General features: G+C 36.8%; 1 protein-coding gene across 1 annotated transcript in view; it reads left to right on the top strand.

The window, feature by feature from the left end:
• Window positions 1–24185, top strand: part of POLA1 (DNA polymerase alpha 1, catalytic subunit) — a 183966-nt gene that overhangs the window by 60889 nt on the left and 98892 nt on the right. The window contains 7 exon segments of the mRNA XM_053935948.1: window positions 4713–4745; window positions 6286–6378; window positions 9795–10000; window positions 11245–11377; window positions 12890–13021; window positions 15011–15185; window positions 22383–22561. Of these exon segments, the coding sequence (XP_053791923.1) occupies window positions 4713–4745; window positions 6286–6378; window positions 9795–10000; window positions 11245–11377; window positions 12890–13021; window positions 15011–15185; window positions 22383–22561 (951 nt within the window).

Here is a 24185-nt window from a genome sequence, read left to right as displayed (position 1 = left end):
CATTTTTGAGAAATGTAACTTTGAATGTATTGTCTAAGTACAGCAAATACTCAGTGAAAGCTCTTCAAAACAAACAAACTTATTAACTGCTTGAATCTGATCCTCAAACTTTTCTAAATCAAGTCCATTGTCTGATAAAAAGACTGAATTGCTATTCTTCATTTTCTGTGGCAAATAAGGCCTCCATCTTTCTTTCATTGATGCTTAGGGCATTATTTGCCTTTTTGTCCAGCAATAGAAACCTCTTCTGAAAATCATCTGTAATAAAATCTTTTTACAGCATTCTGTGACTGTGGTTTATCAGTGCTAGTCTACTTAAGACAAAATCCTAGCAAAACTAATGAATAGGTTACAAAAATACAGAGGTTCAGAAATATTTAGAGTAGTGAGTGGTGTTACTGGAACACAGTTTTTTTCCATCTCATTTATTCCTCTGTCCCATGGGAAGGAATCGCTAATACAAATTATTAAAGCAGGTGACAGCATTATTTTCTTACTACATAATTGCAGAAGTAAATAAATGAAGTGGAAAAATGTATCAGGTCTACTCTAGATAACTGCAGATAGTTTTAAAAAATACAGTTTTTTACTTTAGGCTTAAGGGCCTTAAGGCTGCTTGTTTTTCTCCTCGTGCAGAGTGAATGCACAAGGAGTGGGGTGGGTAGGGTTTGTTTGTTTGTGGTTTTTTGTTTATGCTTCTCTGGTACAATATTTTTATAATGATTGTGCTCATTCTTTTCAGTCGGCTCTTAAGTCTTCCCTTCTGTTCCTTCACGTCTGTGACCCCAGGATTCTGCAGAAAATGTGTGTTTACAGGAGAAATCTTTGCATCAGCATATTAGTTTTGTATGCTCTTATTGGTTTTTAACTCTTCTACCTTAGCTTGTGTCCACAGAATCATCTTCTCATCAGAAGGTACTCTTCAGAGGTTTTTAAATAAGGGATCTTCAAAAATACTTGATATAATAAATAAAAGTAAAGTTGTTCTTTGTATATTTATATATTTTTAATAATTCCTTGTCTTAAATCACAACCTCATTGAATTAAGTAATTAGTGAGTTGGGGTAGGATTAGAACAGGGAATTTTGCAGTTTGATGAGGGCTTGTCTGCAATTACAGTCTTTAAGTTTATATTGAGTTGCGGTTGATGGGTGAGAGAATGTGTGTTGCTAGTCTTGCTTTTACAAGAAAAAAAGTTAAAAGAGTTTCACAGATGTTCACTGTACTGAGAAGTTCATGGGTTTTTAGAAGTATGTGTTTGCTGGGGGGGAGGGGGCATGGCTGTACAGATGGGTTGCCAGGCAATTAATTCTTCCTACTTGGAATAAGAGACAATCCTGCTCTCATAAGCAGTGCAGTATTATTTGCAAAAGGAAACTACCCAATACCATTTTTCCTATTCTCTTCTTTCTTTCTTCTGTCTTCCCACCTCCCTTCCTCTGCTGTGCATTTCTGAGAAACTGCTCAGGATTGATATGATAGCAGAGCTGTCATTCTCTGTAACAAAAAAAAAAAAAAATTCACTTTTATTCTAGGTATTTTAATAGAGTCCCATTAAGGATGTATTGCTGACTGAAATATTGGCATGAAGGGCTCTCACTGAGCTGAGCCCAGGAATTAAGAAGTCAGGAAATGGGCTGCTGCATTGCTAAAGAACCTTGTGTGACACAGTATCTCCTGATTGGGGGGATCATTACTGCTATTATGACTCGACTTGCGTAGGAATTTTAAATTTCATCTGAATGTCAGTAATAACCCTCTTAACAAATTATCCTGAATAAAATCACGAAGGCATTTTATATAATAGGTGTTGAATTACTGGATAGATTTGCTAATTAAATACTCTTTGTTCTGCTGCAGTTGACATTACAGGGTAAGATCTTGAACAATTATTCTCAACAGCTGTACTTTGTTAAGGGAAAAATTAACTACAAAGTTTATTTTTTTTCTACACTTGAAATTGGCAGATTTTTGAAATGTGCTTGAAAAAATTCCATCATCCAGTTGGTAATGAGAGGATAAATATGCAGGTGTTGCTGTGAAATCAGATAACTACTGACTGCCTTATTAATGAATTTAGCAATACTTTATAACCTTCTGTTTTGTAGCTGTTGGCACTTACAAGTGATCTCCTGTCAGAACGGGTGGCACTAGCATATGCCAGTCACTTGATGAAGCCAACTTGGCTGTGACCCTCTTGTTGTGATTACCTACACCCACTGCTGTCCTCAGGGACAATTGAGAAATGTTTTTTGCACAGCCAGAAAATTTCTTTAGTAGGGGGTATTCCTTTTTAGAAAAGAAAAAAAGTTATCTTTCTCATTATTAATGCAATTATTTCAGAGAGTGAAGTAGAAAATGCCAGAGATTATCAAGGGAAAATTGATAGGCCTTCCTTTCTTTTCAGTATAAACTCTTCATTTCGGTGTAATTTTTCAATTTTGTTTCAGGGACTCTGTTTGCTTTTGGAGTACTAAGGGAGAGGTATAACCTTTCTCTGTAGGAGTTAGCTAATATGTGAGAGGAAGGGATATGGGATTGTGAATATGTTGGAATTCTGACTACTTTATATGAAATTTGATATCACGTACCAGTGATGTGTCTTTAGAATAATTTCAAAACTCCATAGAAAGGTGATGGGGTCAAATGTCTGAATCACTCACTAGAAGATGAATAGGAGTGGAATACCCTCTTTTTGAGATTCCAGTTAAAATGGAATTGTGTGTGTCTGATTCCAGTGACAGGTACAGCCGAGCAGGAATCTGCAGTTAAGGCTCACCGTTTTCCGGTTCTATAAAGAAGACTGAAGACAGCTGAGCTTTCTGCAGTATTGGACTTCAGCAGAGTTCAGGCATCACATTGTCAGAGTGCCTAGTTTGCAGCACGAGTGAATGGTCTTTAAATCAACTGGATGTTTTGAACTTGACCCAGAGAGTGTAAATCCATAGATATCCATATGTGCTTGGGGAATAACCCTGATAAGGATTTGTGTTGTGAGTTCAAAGTTACATCATAGTTTGGAACTGAACTTGTGTTCAAGTGCCTTGAGGGGAATGCATTTCAGTGCATAATTGCAGACAAAAAAAAAAATCATACTTGCCACTGTGGTTACATAAAGTTCTGAAGTACTGAAGAAACTTGCCATTAGTGTTAAAGGAATGACGCTGTTGTCATCCTGTTTGTGTGCTGTTGTGTAGAGGTGGAGATTTCACCTGTTTCAGAATTCCTTGCTGTGATACCATAGTCAGCATCACAACAGCCAAGAGTCTTGGCTTCATTTTAGACTCCTTGGCTGTATGAAAGTAATGAGATTTCCCTGAGTATGATTTTAATCCCACTGAGCATGGACAGCTCTTGCCTGTTTGTCCCTTTTCTTTCCTCATCCCTGTTGATTTCTACTGCACAGCTCCCTGTCATAGGCTTCTTGACTACAAGTCCTCATTCTGCCTTTTGGCAAATGTGGCCAAGGAGTATTACAATTTAATATGTGAAAAATAGTGAAGGTGAGACTTGGTTACTAAATTTGTTGTAAGCTGTTCATAGTGTGTTGCCTGACTATCTTTCGGTTCCAAATTGTTTGGGTTCACCTAACAGACTCTGAGCTATCATTGCTGTAACTTGTGGTTCAGATTAATCCTCAAGAAAATTTAAAGTATAAATATATATACTAGCAGGATTAGGTGAAGAAAAATTGAGATCTCTGCTGAGTGGCAATGGAAGGGGCTGACACCAGGGAAGTGGAATCTGGTGCTGTGTGCCAGAGCACCAGGATGTTGATAAGAAGGAAATGGGGAGTACAGTGGAACTGTGGCCAAGTGACTGAAGGAATGGACCAGATGTTGGTTCTCATGCAGCTGTGCAGAATTCACCAAGCTCTTCCTGCTGCTGCAACTACACTTTTTTTTTTTTCATTAAGCTAATTTGATTGTCCTTTTTCTGTGCTACAGCTGTAACTGTGGCTTCAGATGAGGTGCCCTTCCCACCCTCCACTGTGCTGAGCACTATTAGAGATGAAAGCAGCATGAGATCTCTAGCTATTTCTCAGGTTCAGAGAGGTGCTGTTCAGAGAGGTGCTGTTCAGAGCATTTGGGGAACCTGGCATGCATTCTTGTTGAGGAACAAGCCTGATTACACCCCTTGATTCAAGACCCATGTCCTGTCTTTATCCCAGCTCCATGTCCCAGTTTTGGTTTCCATAAGGAGTTTGCTTTTTGATGACCCATTTTGACATCATTACAAGGGTATTCAAACTTTTGACTAAGTCTTTTTAAGTGAGCACCATCCAGGCTGGACTGAATGAGACAGGATGTTTTTGGGAAAAAATTCAATGACATCAAGAAATAAGATGATGGATATGAAGGCAACAACTGACCTAAATTACTGAAAGAGACTTAATTCTAGTACTTGCTGATTAGGTTGTATTTAAGCCATTTGATTCAGTGGTCTTTTTTTCCCAAGGTAGAATGTGTGCATGCACATGCAATTTTGAGATTTGTTTTAATCTTGTTTTAGGGGAGTTAATAATAGCATTAATACAAGGTCAAACGAGAATTTACTCATGTAATAGGAGTATTGAGGTGACTGTGTATTGCCAGGAGAGAGGTAGTTTGCTTTGTTTTGAAAGGTGAGAGCATTTGGAGTTAGCAACCTAATGGATATGTTAGCCTGTAATTATATCATACACTAATCTTTGATTGTTTTTTTTATTTCAGATTTTGATGCATACCAAGGAGATGGTGCAGAAGGTAATGGCTGAGCATTTTCATTAAACAACAACACTTAAAGAGCACACCTGGTGAAATTTTTTTATTCTAAGAGAGCTGTAACCCAAACAGACCTAAAATCACTTCTTAGGATGCCTAGTTTACAAATGTAATCCTTCCTGATAGATTATAGCTTTTTCCTTTTCCTACCACAGATATGATCTGGACCCTGCTTGAAGCCTATGTGGGACTGTTTCAAGCAAATTAGCAACAGTGCTAATTAGAGTTTACTCATAAACCTGTTACACCATGTGTTCTAGTGGTTTATTATGGTTTATTTTTTGGCATCCTTTAAACTCTGTCATGGGGTGGTTTTTCAACTCTGTGGAGTTTAACATGGACGTAGCCATGTTGCAGTTTTTACAGCTGCATTGATTTTCCACCATTGAAAATGTCAGATTTTCTTTTTTTTTTTTCAAATTAATATGATGCAATTATATGCATCTGCCATTTTTGTTGTTGTTCTGACATTTACTGATGTTGGCAATTTTTCTTTTTACCTTTTTTCTTGCTATGCCTTTCATATGCACCTCAGGCTTTATGGTCCTCAGTTTGTCTAGAATTTGCTCCATTATCCAGAGTATTATGGAAGTATGGCTGGTGTTTGAATACAGTCTCCTACAAGAAGGGCATTTAAATTGTTACCAGAATCAGAAGTAATGTGAGGGGCAGAGTGTCAGTCAAAGAGAAGGAGTTCGTTAAATGTTTGTGTCCATCTCTGGGTGTAATTGTTCAGTAGTTCAGCCTGGAAGGAGAAAACTTGTGGGTCATAGTAGCTAGATCCTTCTCCAAAAGGAGCATTCCCTGAAAGATCTGCTGCCCAGGGAAGGACAAACACAGGTGGCTGGATTAGCAGAAGTTAAAAGATGGGAGAGGGAAGATGGAAATCTGAAGCCATCTTTGTAATCTGAAAGAGTGAAGAAGAGCAGCCTAAACTGGACAGTGCTGTAGTATTCTCAGTTGCTGTCATCCACTAGCCAATGCTTTCACAGATTTGTTTGAAATGGAGAATCTAAGTATTTTTTCTCAATTTTTTTTGCCCAGTAGTATTGTGCTGGTTGCAGATAGGATGGGATACCTGACTGTGATATTACCTTTCAAACACTTTGGCTGACTGCCTTGTCTGAATTTTCCCAGCAGTCTTGTGGAAGTGTCTTAGCAGTCCAAAGTTATTTTTGATCAGAGTTCCTGCTGTTTCTCAAGATCAGACTTGTTCACTGACTTATTTTTCTAGTATTCATTTAGTAAAATGTTACCTATTTATATTGTGTACACAACTGGACAGTGGTCTCCTTAACATATCAGTGGCTGAAGTTTCTTTATTCTCTTTAAATTCAAATAAGTTATAATAAAATGTACAGACCTGTCAGTAAAAAATTATTTTACTTGCTAGTATACTTTTTAGTGTTTAAGGGGTAGTATATAGACAATGATATTTTTGAACCTTGAAAGTTACATGGGACTTCTGTCCACTTGTGGAGTGGTTCTTCTTTTGTTTTTCAAAGCAATTTTTTTTGTTTAGATGAACCTTGAAGTGATTTATGGAGACACAGATTCCATTATGATAAACACTAATAGCACCAGTTTGGATGAGGTCTTCAAGCTGGGGAATAAGGTAAGGAACTTTTTCTTTTTGATGGTTTCCTACATAGGTCTGTGTTGTTACTCTGAGTGGAGCAGATGGTATTAAGAGGATTCTGTGGCACAAGCAGAGAAGATGCCATAAGAAAGAACTTCACAATGTGTGGAACCTATAAAGTAGTAAAAACTCAGAGTGCTCTTTTTCAGGTGTAGCTATTCTGTGCATTTTTAAAAGTGATTAAATGAACCATTTCATTGCATAACAAGCTTTTTTTACTAATCCTAAGGTAGCAGGAGATGATCTCAGTATTTGGTGAACCAAAGTGTAAGATACAATTTCTCCTCCAAGTTAATTTCAATTACAACATGAACAGTTCTGATTTTTTTTTTCACCAGGGATATCTCTCAGTTTAGTTATGTAATTTGTATGACACTCAATATGTTATCAGATTTCCAGTGGTAAGTTCAAATATGATTTTTCATGGTATACCAGATACAGAAGAGATCTGATTGATTAGGAGCTGGCAATCAATGATGTGGAAGTTATGTGGCTCTCTGAAATTGTGGAAGAAAAGTGAGAATATTTCAGAATTTTCTAAAGAAAAGATGTAGGAGAAGCTGTTTTTGAAAGATGGAAGAAACTGTGATGAAAATGGAAACTCTAAAAAAAACTAAAGAAAGCATAGATGTATTCAGTATAGTATAAAACAGAAGTAATTTAATTTTAAGACAGAGAGTGATTCCAGGGTTTTTTAGAATACTTCTACCTTCATGCTAGTGGGTACCTTTAGAAGTAGATGCATTCAGGAGCAGAAAATGGGATAATAATTTGATATCATAACTGAGTAGCAGGAGGGCTGCTGGCATGGTGGAAAGCAGTCTTTGTTTTTTGTTTGCCACATGCAAGATTATATATAATTTCTAGTGTATATACAGTAGTGTATAAGAAAGTTCAAGCTTACTCCAGTTGTGTGTGTGTGTGGTTTCATTCTGGTTTATTTTTTGTCCCCGTGCTCCCATTTGATGGCTAAACATTACAGAGGATAGTTAAATAATAATAACTTTTATGAAATTTGACAAGATAAGTATAATAGGTTAAATACTTCTGAATTAGAGTCAGGTTTTCAGAGAGAATAGGTATGTGTGTTTGAACTTGTCAGCTGCTTAATGAAAGTAAAATCTTAAGCTTTTTTTAATCCATTGTACTTCGGTATTATGTATCAGTTGAGGTTTTTTTTTTTTTAATTGAACAAAAAAAGGACAGAAGGATATGTTTTGATTAAAATCATGTACAACATATAAAAAGTGAATAAACTTATCTCTGTAAACCAGCACAATCAAACCTTGCATCAAAATTGCAGATGATGTGGCTTTCAATATTCTTTCTGTGGCAGAAAAAAGTGATTCATATCTGTCTCATTTCACGTTTCCTGTTTGTTTGTTTATTCCTCAAGAAAGTGACAGTTTTTTTTTTTTTTGCAAACACTTTGATAATTTACATTTTCCTTTTTTTGAGTAATTCCTGTTAAAAAAATCAGATAAAGAATTGTCTGTTTTGATGAGGAACACTCTCAAGAAGTGTCTCTGCTCCACTGCATAATAATTTCTTCCCCGAAGTTTTTTGTTCAGAGGTGAGGAATAATATTTACATTGCTTTCACTGTACTTGTGCTTTAATGTAGACTGTGTGGAAAGCACAGAGGTTTAATGCAAGCAATTACAGTGAGAGCAATTAGTGAGTGTACCCCTGTTCTGATGTAAAGTGTGAATTTATGAATTGTCTTCAGCAATGAAGCATTCCTTCAAGAGATTAATTGTGGTTTCTTTATTGGAGAAAATTCTCTTACATGCCTTCTGAATTCCCCCATCTAATGCGTGTGCTCTCTCCCACCCTTAACCCTCCAGTATTTATATTCATGCCCTTTTCAGTCATTACTTAACAGAAGTTTTTTCTCATTTTCTGTGTGTCCTTATGAATCACATTTGCCAGTGCATTCAGTACTGAAGTGTTACTGGGTTTTGAGCACTTGGTTAGTATGCTGTAAAAAAGAAAAATTGAAAGTAAAAATTGCAGAAAAATGTTCAGAGGAATTGTTTGACTGTTTTAAGACAGAAAATATGAACCCTGTAGCGAAATGATTTTTGCCTAATGATGTTCTTCAAAACTTAGAAATATACAGGGGACATCAAAATAATGGTAATTCCTGCAATAGGAAGAACAGAGATCTAAGTGAGAAAAACCAAGTACACACAAATATGTATACACATAAATGGAAAGTTTGTAAGGAAGATTTTGGTTAAAATAGTAATCTGAGTTCAAAGCTAGATAGGAAACCAGTGAGATTTTATGCTGAAGGTCCTGTTCTTGGTGAGAAGTATCTAGATGGCAAAAGAACTTGAATGCATATCCAACTTCCGTGAGACATGAGGATAGTTCATAGTTGGTGGTAAAAGTGTAAGAGTGAATATGGATACTGAAAATCAGCAGGGGAAGTTCAGTTGTAGAGGAAAGAAAGTAAAGAGTAGAATATGAAGATAGAACAGGACACCTGGTGTATGCAGGTAGTCTGTTGAAGAACATAAAGTAAAAACATATGAGGGAAGAAAAAAGAAAAAAAGCAAGTGGGAAACTTTCAGCCAAGCCAGTAGGTGGATAAATGTGTACCGGAACCAAAGTTTGTTGTTGAAGGTTCATGTTGTTTTGAGCTGTTGAACTTCTGTTCCCTTAGTATAGAGGTAACAAGTACTTGGTACTTTATTAAGACAACATATCAGTGCCATTTGAACCTTTTGCATATGCATAAAACATAGCCTGTGTGTAGAAAAAACTCACCTTTTCCTTTCAAGGAAATCAGAAAAGGTAGGTGTATTGTGGGGAAGGATAAAAGAAACTTGCCTGTTTTCCCTCAACATGCACACACTGAGCTCTGGTCTGCAGTCATAATTTTTCTCCCCTTCATGGTTTAGGGTGAGAGTGGGAAGAAAGAAATGTGTCTTTGCAAGATAGCTTTTCTATCAGGCTATTTGCCTTTTCTGTCTAAGTGACCATCTCTTGTCTTTGCCTAGTAAGTAGATCCCTGCTGTGAAATCCCTTGTTTGCTTAATTTATATGAGAAGTTAGATGGAGTAGCTGTTCTAGTAAAATGAGCTGGTGTCAGTTATCTCCAAGATCACTTCAGTCTCATGTTTATCTGCCTTGCTTAAGTTTATTAAGGAGTTAGATGTACCAAGCTGTAGATACTGAAAAAGTCAATGGGTGAACCTTAATTTTAGTAGTAGCTCGTAGTTACTAGTGTGTAATGAATTAATTATATCTGACCAGTCTTTAAAATGTATATGCAAATACACAGTGTGTAATGTAACTTGTTTTAAAACTTAAGAACAATGCATTCAGATATGGAAGTTGAATTTTTCCATCGTTAATTTGTTGTTAATGTTGGTACATTTACAGATCAAAAGTGAAGTGAACAAGCTGTACAAATTGTTGGAAATCGATATTGATGGAATTTTTAAGTCCTTACTATTGTTAAAGAAGAAGAAATATGCTGCTCTGAGTGTGGAACCAACAGGAGATGGGAAATACGTAACTAAACAAGAGCTAAAAGGGCTGGACATAGTCCGGAGAGACTGGTGTGATCTTGCTAAACAGACTGGAAAGTAAGTTGCCTTGTGGCATTGTCTTCTTTGCTCTGTTTGAAACAGTAAACATTTGTACTTACTTTCCTAAACATTTGATACTGTGTTTCCTGAAGATCACAGTTGGTAACTAACATCAGTGTTAGGACTTAGCTGATTTTTGGACGAGATTTAAACTTTACCTTCTGCCATTGGTAACAGGTTAGACCTATGCAAGTCCAAATGTCTCCAAATTTCACTCTCTGGTTATGTGTCTGCTGTGGAAGCTATGCTTTTGAGTTGTCAGTGTTGTAAATATTATTTAATAAATCAGAGCTGAAATCTTGTGAATATGATAGATGCTGTCAGCATTCGGAGTTGTAGGTTCTAGGTCAGATGTTTTATTTCCTAAAGAAGCTGGTGCTCAGCACTTTCAGCACCCTCTGAAGAAGCTGGAAGTGCACTGGGTGCAGCCTGAAGAGGTGGTCCCCTTTCCCAAGACTGCTTCTCTTTCCTTTTGCCATGAGATTTCATTATGATGGATACTGGATTAACTGTTTATTAACTGTCGTTGCACAGGGCATTTTAATGCTTTAATTCAGTAGAAGTAATACATTTAGCCCCATAGAAAGAAAATTAGAGAGAGTGGAGAGGTGGTCATCTGGGTGCTGACTCATTGTGTAATGCCTCTTGAAAACCTAAACAGCTCGTGGTCCAAATGTATCCAAAAATGAATACTTTCACATCTGTAAAAATACACCACACACTTGCTTACTGTTCTTAAGACTTGCATTTTCTAAGAAAAGATGCATCATAATAGAAGCAAATTTTTCCAAGTTAGGAATGTATTAGTAATTAAAGCTATACAAATGTTGGAGAGTGTTCTTTAGTGACTAACTCTTCTGCAGCTGGCAGATCTTCCAACCACATTTTGCAGCAATAGGCAAGACTTTGCTTACTTGATATGTTCTCTTTTCCCCCATCTTAAGATACCTGCTATGGAATAATAAATGGAAAAATGATATGGCAGAAGAAAATAGAAAGTTGCACTCACCCATTCCAAATCATTAGCTTTAGAACTATTTGCAATAATTTGCTTTTAGTAAAATAAGTAAATAAATAAAACACAACATAAAATATACCGGTAAATTTCCATAAATTTTTCATCAGACTTCATCCTCGAGGTCTTTAATGTCTAGAGAAAATCTAGGGGAAGAGAAGATTGTGTCTGTTGTAATGGCTTTGCACGTGCCAAGCTTTTCCTAATTTTTGTACTGTTTTTGCAGCTATGTAATTGGTCAGATTCTTTCTGATCAGCCCCGAGACATAATTGTGGAAAATATTCAAAGGCGACTTATGGAAATTGGAGAAAATGTGGTCAGTGGTCAGATCCCAGCAAATCAGTTTGAAATAAACAAGGTAAGTGATCTTGCAGCTCTTTTCTGTCTCAGAAAAACTTTACTGTTCCTGAATATATTGACTGCTGACAAAAATATTTTTAATCCTTATGATGCTGTGAGATAGCAGGATTTTTATTAGGTACTGAATAGTTCAGGACATGTTGTGAAGATCCTACAATTTGAGGGGAAAAAAAGCCCTACTGGGGCTGGAGGCTCCAGAGTAACACCTTTGTGTCTTGTCCAATCCTGCTGTTTACCAGGCTCGTTCTGCACTTTGAGAATGATACAATGTTTTCAGAAGTTCTTTCCTAAGCTATTACTTTGTATTTCAGGCTTGAAATGCATAAACTGAAGAATGCAATGGAAAGTAATCAAATACTCTGTTTTCGAGAAAACCCTAACAGTATTTCCCTAGAAAGCTCTGTATAAAAAAGCTAATAGTCGTTTTGAGACCTCATTCAAGACTTTCCTGCAACAAGAAGTAAAATACTCTGCTTTGTCTACAGCAGTTTTAGCAACAGCATTGCAGTTTTGATCTTTTTTTTAATGAATCCTCAATGATAAAAACTGTATTTTTAGCTTCAGAGACTCCCCTTTCCTGTTGCAGGGGGTGTTTCACCAATAAACTTCACGCCCCTCTTATGCTTCTAATAGAAGAGATCTGTCAACTGTCTATCTGACATCTGTTTCTTTTGCCAGCTGGACATCTGTCTGCTCTGTAAGACTGTGTTAATCAGTTAAGAAATGTTTTCAGGTTGTCATATGAGTGTGGAGAAATCACTGAATTTTATGGTTGGCTCAAAAAAAGAATGTTCTGATGCAAATCTTCTAAGAGCACTTAGTGTCCCTGTAAAAGCTATATATAGCAAAATGTTCACTTTCAAGTCCTAAAGTTCCTCTGTTTTACTACCTCAGGAAAAAAATGTATTTAACTATTAAGTCAAGTGTAGAAGTTGTTCCTAAGAATTGAGATGACAATAAATATTTAAATATAGCATTTTATTTTGTTTAAAGGAAAAAGTCACAGTGGAATTTCAGTAGTATGAGATACACAGAAATATTTAAATTTAGTTGTACCCTCTTGCTGCAGAGCTTGTTAGATACTGTTAGCTACATAATATTCAGATTTACTGTATGACCTTAATGGATCAGGAGTAAGAGGGCAATCTCTGGCTCTGTTTTTGTATTTTGCGTAATATTGTCATCTTCAATTTAGTTTAATTTTAAAACAATTGCATTATGATCATAATGCTAATGCATTTTTTTAGATAGTAATTGTAAAAACATCCTTTTGTTTTATTAATAATAACATTTCTAAAATTTGAAGGACTGGTACCTAGAACTTCCTATATGGCAAATATGTTTGTTACCTTCTTTTTATCTTACTTTGTGTTTCAGATGAAGTTGTGAATAGTAGATGGATGAAGATAGCTGCTATGTAATCTTGTCTTTTAAAGTTCTGAGCTGTCCATCACTGAAGTAATAGATTTTTCTCACAGTTATGTTTCCGTTTTCCCCTTTGATATTTTAGGCATTGACAAAAGATCCCCAGGATTATCCTGACAAAAAAGCCTTGCCACATGTGCATGTTGCCATGTGGATAAACTCTCATGGAGGCCGAAAGGTGAAGGCAGGAGACACAGTGTCATATATCATTTGTCAGGTAAAAATGTCTTTTTTTATAGCTAAATACTACGTATTGTTTTGAGATAAAAAAATCCAGCTCAGCTCCTGGGAAAATACGTTTTGGCATTTCTTTTTGGTGAGGTAGTCTTACATTTTAAACTAGTTTTCTGTACTAAATTTAGTTTTATAGAGCATTGTGATTAGCTCAGCAACTATTTCCATATAGTGACTGGTAAAATCTCCTTGAATTAATTCATGTTTGGAACTAGGCATTTAAAGAAAAAGCCTAGTCTTCATTTTAAGCAGAAGAAAATTCTGGTGGTGGAGAACCTTTCATTAGTGGAAAGATGATTGTTGTTGGTTAAAATAGTGTCATTGTTTTTTCCAGTCTCAACCTGTGTCCATTCAGTTCATAGTTACTGGATCTGGTGGTACCTCTGATGTATAGACTGGGAAATTGGAGCCACTTTCTGGTTTCAGGTGTTTATCCTATAAATGCTTAGCACTATTTTACAAATACATACTCCACTTTGGTTCTGTTAATTAAAAAAAAAAGAAGTGTAGGTTGAGTTAGATGGACCAAGGGATCTTTTAGGCCGAGCTGATGAACTTGACAATGTGACTATTTCAGCTCCTTCATTACTTTCAAACCAAAATATACTGCATTTGACTTAATTGAGAGTTCTTAGCCTGGCACCCCAAAGCTGCCAAGACTTTTGAGAGCTGGGCCACGGGTGCGGCTGAGCAGTGGCACAATACAAGAGAAGAATATACTTGTTGAAAGAAGGGAGCTGAAGGAGTTGCATTGTAATTATTTTTGCAAAGCAGCTGGATGAGCTGAATAGTCCTAAATTAATTTTGTTCTGAATACTAAGTTGTCTGAAAGGAGTAGGAGGAGCCAATGGCTTGCAGTCTGTCTTTATTAGTGATGGGTTTTCAGTCCATGGCTGCTGACCCTATTGAAACCAGTAGCTTGTCTTAAATGAAGAAATGAAGGTGTATTAATTCATTTGTTCCATTTTGCTAAAAAAAAAATCAAAAAAGAGATTGTACTTGGCAAAAAAAAAAAAAAAAAACCCAAACAGTTGTGGTACTTCGCCCCACCCTGCCCCATTCCTAAAAAAGGTTTGTCTATTAAGGAATCTTGCAAAAATACTGCTTTAAGTTTTGCTGTAAAATTTTTGACATATATTAAAAATGATATTTCCTAGGGCAGTTGAGGAGTGGTATTACGATTCTACAGATTTAAATGAATTACATTTCCCAAGAGTACTGTCATCTTAGATCTGATACTTAATTCCTCCGCATATATTGTTTTCAATTTAGTTGTTGCCTTCCCAAACTGAATTATTTTCTCCTCATCTTCCTCTTTCAAGTTGGAGAAGAATGTAATGTATATTTTAACCTCTAAGTGGTGTTTCTCTCTTGGCTTGAAATGTCACCATACATTTCTTTCAGTATTTCTGAATATTTTAGAATTTCCTCTTTCTAATCAATGCTGTTGCCTCTGTTATTTATTCGTATGCCAATGAGCGCTGGTCCATTCTCTGACCATTCATTCTATTCATTTCTTTATCGAATTAAAGAATATAAATTTCCTAGCAAAACAGATACAGTTTTGATATCCACGACTTAGAATTTGCTTGTTGTGCAAAATGATAATGCTGGTTTAGTACAAAGTGAATCCAAAATTCATGCCCTCTGTGTATTTTTAACTGGGCTGATGGTTACAATGTGTTTTCATTGTGCATTTCAGAATTGACAGATGGGACTGTTTACTCTGTCTACTCGTACTGATTTGCACGTGTAGCTACAATAATACAAGCTGGTTTTGCATTCTTGAACTTGCTAGTTGATGCCAGCATCAGCAGTGCAGTTTTTTTACTACTGCTGGATTTGTATTGGATGCATAATAAATCAACCAAAAGAGTGTGTAACAATTTTGCATTAAAATAATGCATAATATTTGAATCATAATCCTTTGTATAGACTTTTTTCACACTTTGTTTTGTATGTATCTCCTTAGGATGGATCAGATCTCAGTGCCAGCCAGCGAGCATATGCTCCAGAACAGTTAAAAAAGCAAGAAAATCTTAAAATTGATAATCAGTACTACCTGTCACAGCAAATACATCCAGTAGTTGCTAGAATATGTGTGCCCATAGAGGGAATTGATTCTGTTCTTATTGCAACCTGGTTAGGTAAGTATTCTAAATTCAGTTTATTTGAAGAATTTGAAGATCCAAAGTGAGAGGTTTTAATGTATGTTTCTCAACAGAAATGCTTCCCCACATCAGTCTTTTTACATTGAACAATAGCTTGTGTTATACAGCCTGTGGAAAGCAGTGTGGACTCTAAGTGTATTTATGACTTCTGCAGAATAATATTTTTTCAGATGGTGATCACTAACATGAATTTACTCTTACAATCATTGTACAGAGTTGCAAAATCTGCTTTTCAGAAATGACAGTATTATTGCATGTCTTTGAGATTTTCTTAAGTTACTAAAGGAGTTCTGGAGTGTGCATCTGAACTAATATTTTTCCAGAGAGAAATGCTGGCATCTCTGGCATCTTCCCAGGGGAAAAAAGAGTCATAATTACAATGAAAGAATACCAATTTTTACTAGGATGTAAGTGAAGATTTGATTGCTAGAACTGACTTAGTGGATAACAGAAACATAAAATCTTAGTAACAGTTTTAACTGCTTCATATGGAGGAATTAAGTGATCCCAAAACCAAGTAGTGCTGTCAAGAAAAAAAAAAAAACAAAAACAACCTAATGTTAGTGATCCATGAAATCAACAGTTTTAATTCAAACGAGCAACAGGGAATTGCTCTTGTTAGAGTTGTTTTTCCTTTTAAAAGGATGTCTAATAATTAGAATTAGAGACTTTTCTGCCCAACTGTGATTGCCTCTTTCTTCTCTATTCCCTGGGCTTCTTACCTAGAAAAACTGAAAGGTTGAGAATTTGTTTACAGTTCTATTGAGTCTCTGTTCTTGAAAATGCTATGTTCTGTGTGTGTATTCCTTTTAGTGTTTCCTCCCCAAAAGTGATTAACCAACAGACTTGACTGATCTACTTGATAAACAGAAATCATGTGATTTATAACTCTCATGTAGTTCATTATTTTTAAAACTATTGCTGAAGGAAATGAAAAAGTTATTAATTTTGCTGGTTATGAAATTCTTAACAAGACTGCCTTTTCTCTAGGAGAACTTCTTAAGAGAGTTGCACTGTGTCAGTTTAATAGTTTATGCTATGCCCGTGTCTACAGAAGTCCAGAAATTACCTGCAGAAATTACTTAGTTCAGAATATTGCAGTGCTCAAAGGAAGAGTTAGTTGTCAGCATTTTCTGTTTAGGTAAAGGAGGCCAAAATCCAGGATTTGGCCAGTTAAAAATCACCTGGTAGCCTCAGGACCCTTCACCTGTGTAACTGCATCTCTGTAGTTCCCTTAGTAACAGCTGATTAGCTTGGAGATTGTACTTAGGATGTGTGTAAGAAAGGTGCATTGCTGTTTCTCAGGAAGGAGGATGATAGCCATGAAGGATCTTAATCTCCCAAGACAGTCCTTGTAACATGCAGCTCTTTCCATTTCTGACTTGTTGAGAAGGGGTTGAAGACACAAATTCTGCTTTTTCTGAGTCAGCAAAGGTGTCTCTTGGAGGCATTTGATGTTCCACGTGTCCTCAGCAGCTCTTATGTTTTGAGAGCTCCACACATGCAGGCTGACCACACAAATCATCCTGTTTATTATGTGGCAAGGCCTTGATATCCAACTTTCCCTTGATGTCAGAGTCGACTGTGTGGTATGCCTGACTGAAAAGGTCAAGCACTCTTCGTTAGGTTGAAGGGGTTTAAAATAGGCAGCAAACTTGTACTTCATTTGGGTAAAAGACAGGAACGATTTCTGAAGCTAGTTTATTTTTACTGGCAAAGATTGTTAGTCTTATAGAGTTAAGCTCAAACTCAGAGCTCTTTCTCCACAACAGGTTAGATTTTCAGAAAAGTCTGTCTTCCTTCAGGCACCTAAATTAACCAGCCAGATCATAAGAACTCTGTGCTACTTGATAGCACCTACTGTTTGCAAGTGCCTGTGCTGCTTTTTGCACTGTAGTACGTTCCAGATGAAGATTTCTTTTATGGTCTGTAATAGCATCATGCAGCTGAGAGTTTATTAATAGTCCACAATTGTCAGTCTGAAAACCTGTATGTATCTATTACAGTCTTAGATCTGAAGTGTGTTCAGTTTGACCTTGCTGTACAGTCAAAATTTTATCACCTTCCCTAGCTTTGTTTTCTTGGCAAAGCTTAAATTGTGCTTGAGGGTAAAGTCAGGTCTCTTTCAAGACTTCTGATCTGCTTAGGTTTTCATGTACAGCACTTGATCAGAGCTGTACATTAGTCATTGCAAGCTGAAGTTATCTTACAGGGTTTTTTTTAATGGTACTGGAGGCACAGTCAAGTGGTTTTCTTTCATAAAAATCAAAAATCCTTTGTAAGATAGAGAGTACAAGATACTTGAGTCCAACTTGGTAAAACAAGCAAATATAGAAACTGTTTACTGATCTGTGATGCTAAGTTGGGCTTTTCTACTTATGATTTTCATCATTATTTACATCCTAATTCCCATTGTTTTTCCCACCTTGTTGCAAAAAAGGAACATTTTCCCCTTCTGAAGGATACGTAAGCATCATAGCCATGGAAAAAAAACCCTGTTGCATTCTCACTATGCGTGTCTTCCTCCACTGATCAGATTTACTGTATTATGTAGAATGTGTGTCTCTATAGGGAGAGTGTTTGTAGAAAAAAGATCATGGCTGCATGTTTAACAGACTCTACAATAATGCATATTTATAAGGTCAATGTTTCCTGTCACCCTGCTAGTCTGAGTAGATAAAATTGAACTCTGCTAGGGAAGCTTGGCTCACATCAAAGTGCTGAAAAGTTCTTTGTACTATCTGTGCTCAAAGCAAGTAATTTAAAATTATATTAGACACTGAAGAACAGGAGCAAATAATGCAACTTAAAAATTGCAGAGAACCCCTTCAATATAATATTTATTTGCGATGGAATCGAGTTGAAAACCACCTTTTGTTTTGGAGCATTGTAGGAGGTCTGCTGAGTGTTTGAGAGATGGAAGTTCATTGTTGCTGAAAACGAGAACCTCCTGGGCATACTCCTGCATTCACTCTCTTTGTCTTCAAGTTTCAGAGGAAATGCAGTGACAAGATGAGGATTGTCTCAGTTTGTAAAACTAAATAAAGTTTGCAGTCTAATCAGTTATATCATTGAATAAGTCTGATCTTCCTAAATCTAAGAGACCTTACTTTATCCTTAAGATATCTGGCTTTTAAACTGGAAGAACTGTATGGCACAGCAATTCTCTCACTGTATTTCAAATAAGAGTTTTTTGTTAATATGTAAGTACTGCTTCTTGTCTCAAAGAAAAGTTACATCTTATTTGTGTGTTGTCAGAAATAAGCATATGTGGAAGCAGAGTTCTTTAACCATGGGACTTCTGTAGCTGTCACTATGGAATATTACTTGCTTCAAATGATGGAAGTTGATGACTGCTGTCCAAGACAGTGTCATGATGTTTTGAAAGAGACAGTATCATGGTGTTCTGCTGCCTTACATAGGGATGTGCACATTGGTGCTCTGCAGATTGCTTGGCACTGGGCATTTCTTAGGAAGGCTGTCTGCTTTTAGGGAGTCATTACTGGGTCCTGATGAGGCTTGTCATTAGGAGTACTTCCCAGTTCTGCTCCCTGCTTTGAGGTAGTGTCTGTGTGTTAGCTGCTTCTTGTAAGGAAACACCAAATATATTGGCTTTTTAAATTGTCTTTTTAAAAAAAATATTGTTAGAGAATCGTTTAGGTGTCTTTAATATAGTGTGTAGCAGCTGCATAGACAGACTCTCCAGACAGAAATCAGGATGGATGCTCTCCTTGTGGCACGAATAATTTACCTCAGGTTTTGACTTTTTTGTTATTTTGCTCACATTAGGGAGTGAAGTGAGAGTGATGAAAATTAAGATTAAAGTCGTGACAAAACTTCCTGGCAATACAGTAACTAGCCCTAGAGTGTGTGAACTTTGCTATTTGTGGTCTTGGCTGGGTGTTCTGAGATGCTCCAGACCTGAGAATCGTTAAAGCGCGTTGGAATGAATAAAAGAAAGAGTGAAAATAAGAATGGGTAAAAGAGACAGCGCTAAGATGAATGAATAAAGCAGCAGTACCGGTGTGAGTGAACAAACGAGCAGCCCGGCCGGGCGGGCGGCCCCGGCCCCGCGGGCCCCGCTGCAGTGCGCGGCGCCGGCCGCGGGGTGGCAGCACCGGCTGCCGATTCCCGGCCTCCCGCGCGGGGTCCCTGGGGAAAGGTGCGGGCGGAGCTGCCGCGGGCCCCGAGCACCTGCGGCTGGAATGCCGCATCCCGGGAACGGCCCCGGCTCGGCCCTCAGGGACAGACCCCGGGAACAGCCCCGGCCCCCGGGAACAGCCCCGGCCCCCGGGAACAGCCCCGGCCCCCGCACGGCTGCCCGGCGGCCGCGGCGCTCCCACGGCGCCCCTGTGCCCGCGGGGGAAGGAAAGGCACAAGCGATCCGCAGAAATGTTGCTTTTAAAATACTACATGTGGTAAAAATCTCTGACCGTTTTTTCAGGTTCTTGAGTGACCCGCTTTGCTTGCCAGTTAGTAATGATTTTAATAATTCTCTGAAATAATTCAGGAACAAGTGCCCGAACTTAGCCGCATTCATGCGGTTGGTCACTCTGCACGTTTGTAACGTTGCAGTGCTTTGTCCCGCACCCGCCCTTGTCGTTTTGGTGCGGTGATAAAGCTTTCGTGCAGTGCAGGTAATTTAATGATAGCCCTGAAGACTTTTTCCTGTCAGAGTAAGTCAAAGTCGCTTTGATTTTTATTTTTTCTTGATGTCATGAGGGTTAAAAAAAAAAAGAGTTCAAAGTTCACTGATTAGTCTTATCCTATTCATTTAAGAATTACCAAAACCAGATATTATTTTTTTTTTTTTTACCACTCAATTAGCCCCTGTTTTGTGTACCAAGTAAAATTATGTGACCAGTGTGACCTGGTCCGAGAGGATACGAGGTAGGTGCTGAAATGGATTAACTGAACCAACTAACTATTCCTGAAAGGAGATAATAAATAAAATAGTTCCCAATTCCACAGGATAATTAAGGTAGGCATGGTCTTTCAAAGCCTGATTTGTAGTCCCTTTTATTTTACTGTGGCTGTTTGCACACCAAAACTTAGATGTATGCTTGGTTCAGCACAATATTTTTTTTTGTTGTTTTTTCCAGCCAAAACAGCTAAGAAAGTTCAGAGATAGGTGTGATTTAAATTCTCACAATCAATTTTTTTTTCTGTTAAATTAATATAAAAAGACCAATACTTGGTCACTGTTTTTGACTCAGTGTTGGAAAACTGCAGTTGTCTGAAAACCAGAATTTGTCTCCTTTTATCTTTTAGTGAGCTACTTTGCTCCATATTTGCGTTTTGAGAAGCAACCAAAGATTTCTAGCTGAACTGTAATGGTATCTGTATCAGAAAGTTGGAATGATGTTTTTCATTCCACTTCTGAACTCAGAGTAAACTGAGAATTTTTGTTTTCACTATTACTGTCTTAGATCCGACCTACTGCATACTTGATTTTTTGCAAAATCTGAATACTGAACTCCAGTTCCCTTTCTAAACTTATTATCTACTACCTGTGTGCTGCATATATATTACCAACCCTTCTATTAAAAAAAAAAAAAAAAAAGCCAGAAAAAAACCCTACAGTCTTTTTTGGGGGATACCATGTGTATTAAAGTGTAAAACATGCTATTAGTGTATTTTGCTTTTGCTTTTTTTCTTTAAATGAATAGTGGAGAACTGTATTAAAAGTTTAGAAGCCTCCTGGAGGTGAATTGTTACCTTTCTGCGTTGACATTTTTTTCTTTTGGCAAAATCGTGAAGATTGAATAAATTTTAGTGAAACCCATATTCTGTCAAGGCCCAAATAAACTTATTTGGCAATGGAGTTTTTCCTTGTGCTTGAATTTGTTTTAAGACTGCAACATAAAAATTCAGAATAGTAGTATTAAAGTCAGACATATAAAATCTCTTATGTAAAGACAATCTGCCTGTATAACACAGCTGTTGTTGTACAATGTTATAAGTGCAATAATATTTGTGTAGTTTTAACTGAATATTGCTCCTAACCATTGTCTTTAAGTGTCACGGTACAGTTATAATAAGGTGAAGCTTCACTTTCTATTTGTAATCTTGGTTACATTTCTTATAGGAATGATTACTTTTTTAAACTGAAATTTATACAGGATATGGTTTAATACCTGGTAATCTGTTACTTTGCTTAATGTCTGTTAAAAATATTTTTTAAAGTGCTTCTCTGATCTTTTTGTTTTACTACTAAAGTGAGCCATAGTTTTCTGAAGGTTTTCTCCTACGTGCTCATTCAATTAAGGTTTTTTTTCTGAACATGTGTTTTTTTCCTAAAGTTAACAAAAAACCCTGTAAATGAGATGCATGGACTTTTAAAATGTTGCACATGACAAAGGATGACAGAACTTGAGGATTTTATTAAGTTTACTTTGGCAGTCTTATTCTTAGAACAGTGAACTTCGTGCTTGCTTGCTTATTTACTTATTTGTGGTTGATTCAGTATTTCTGGGATCTCTTTTGTGTATTTATTTGTTTAAAATCTTGAGTTCTGGCAATCAAAAATAAAGCACTTTGTCTCCTGCGCTGCGGTTTTAAATGCTGCTGCTGAATTTTAACCACTGCATTAGATTGAAACCTCCATGCTGTTAACCACTGAGCCAAAATGAAATCGACCACTGCATTGAAATCAGAGTTGGCAGTTGTGTACGGACTTGAAGGAGTTGGTAATAGCAGTGCACCCGTGTTTCTTTAATGGGGTTTTTATTCCCTGTTTTTGGTATTAATGGTGCCATTTTGATTTAAAGACTGTTTCTTAATAACAATGCACATTTTTATTGAAATATTTTCAATGTAACTTAAGAAGGAAATAACAATAAAGCTATCCTTTAGGAGTGGTTTCCTCAGAAACAAAATGTTCTCTTGCATACTCCCATGATAATGCAGCGTGCTTGTTTTATTTATAAAGCAATCTTGCGTAAGAAGATAAGTAAGATGATTTCTTCATGTCTCCTGAACCTTTATTCATGGTTAAAAATTGTAGAATGTATTTATGTTTTATAGAGGAAGTTTTGCTAAGGAGAGATTTTCAGCTTCTGAATTTACATTTTGTAACTTTCTTTTGAATCTGCTTCACCAAGCATATGAAAAATAAGCCTGCTTGCATGGTTGACCTCTTAGTCTTTTGAAATTTTTGTTTCTTATTAATAGGACTGGATCCCTCCCAATTCAGAGTCCATCACCATTACCATAAAGATGAGAATGATGCCTTGGTTGGTGGCCCAGCTCAGCTCACTGATGAGGAGAAATATAGGGATTGTGAAAGATTCAAGTTTTGCTGCCTCAAATGCGGAACAGAAAATATTTATGACAATGTCTTTGATGGTTCGGTTAGTTGGTTTTTTTGTTTGTTTCATTTCTGTTCATTGGTGAGAGAGAAAAATGCTTGTAGAGAGAACAGCTTTTCAGATACGATTCAAATGATGTAGGAGAAGATACCATATTGTTTCAGTCCTGCTATTTATATCTTTGGAGCAGATAATTGCTGATAGCATAGTGCTGAAATATTTTTCCCATTTTTGCATTTCAGCTGCGTCGTCTTGCAGAACGTGTGAGATTATCTGGCTTCATTAATCTGTTTGCCCACAGTTGTGAATGATTGTTGCTGTTACTTTTTAAAGGAATCCTTATCTTAACACATTAGTAACTTCTAGTTCTCTATTTAATAAAACTTTTGTGTAGCAGTGGCAGTTTCTTATCCTAAATCATATTAATTGGAACAAAGTGCTTTTTAAACTTGTGTTTATCTTGCTACATCCCACCTCCCTTCTTGAGAGTAAGGTTTTTCTATTTTATCTTTCCTTCTGTCTCTGTGAATTGAATAAAAAGTCATAGGGGTACATTCTTGTTGAGGAGTTCTGCCAAAAAATGTATCTCTGACCTTGGATCACAACTTGAAGTGGGTCCAAGTATTTAACTGTACAGCATGTTATGTATGTATTAGTCATCGGCAAATTAGTGAGCTTCAGAGTAATGAAAACCTTGAAACTGAAAGCAAATAAATCTTTTATCTAAATTAAAAGTAATTATTTTAAGTTAATTTGGACAAACAGCAGATGTTTTGCATTTTTTGAATCAAAATAAAGCAGTCTTTGGAAGCATGTAAGAGGAGAAGACACAAATCGAGAGATACTTTGTGAATCCTTGACTTTTTTTTCATCGCAGCTGTAAATAAGAGACAGTTAATTGCATGTAGACTTGACAAGTTGCAGATGGGCTAACTGGAGAGGAGTGGATGTCAAACGCCTTAAAAAAAGTACATCTCCACCACCAAACCACAGAAGAAATCCTGAAACCAAGCCAAAAATCCCCTCTCTTTCACCTGGAATTAATTAGTGTTGTGAGTGAGGATTTAGCCAAGATGGCTCACAACAGCTAAGTCTTACCTTGCAGTAAAGTTTTCTGAAAGCTGTATGACTGTCCAGCCTACCAGACTGGTGTTACATTAGTGAGAATACCACAAACTGAATTTTAGCTGTTCACACAACACTTCTGGGTCCTGAAATTTTAATGTCAGGTGTTCAGAAGTTTTAAAAATAAGGGAATAAGATGGTGCAAAACTGTAAGAGCTGTTCTTTGAACTTGGAGAAAGCAAAAGATGATAATGTGATTTTTGTTTCTGCATTTTGTCTCTACAGCCCTGTTGGTAATTTCATAACTAGTATCTATAAGGTTGATTTCAAAGTTCTGATCAGTGGACTGAGGCTGAAGTTTGTCTCTGAGAAAACAATAAATCTGTTTTTTTGGGTGGAGAAGGGGGACCATGATTTGTCCACAGATGATTTTTTTTTTAACTCAACATTTCTTTTTGAATTATTAACTAACTTAATGGTGTATTCTCTAAAAGAACTTTCCTTAAGAACAAAATGAAGATATCTCTGCCCTGCAATTTTCCCATATGGGTGTGGCCACCCATGATGGGAAGAAAGAAGGCCCAGATATTATGGGCCCTTT

Source organism: Vidua chalybeata, chromosome 2 (genome assembly GCF_026979565.1).
Source record: "Vidua chalybeata isolate OUT-0048 chromosome 2, bVidCha1 merged haplotype, whole genome shotgun sequence".
Taxonomy (NCBI): Eukaryota; Metazoa; Chordata; class Aves; order Passeriformes; family Viduidae; genus Vidua; species Vidua chalybeata.
Note: the sequence above shows the minus strand (reverse complement) of the source record. Positions and strands in the feature narration are given on the sequence as shown.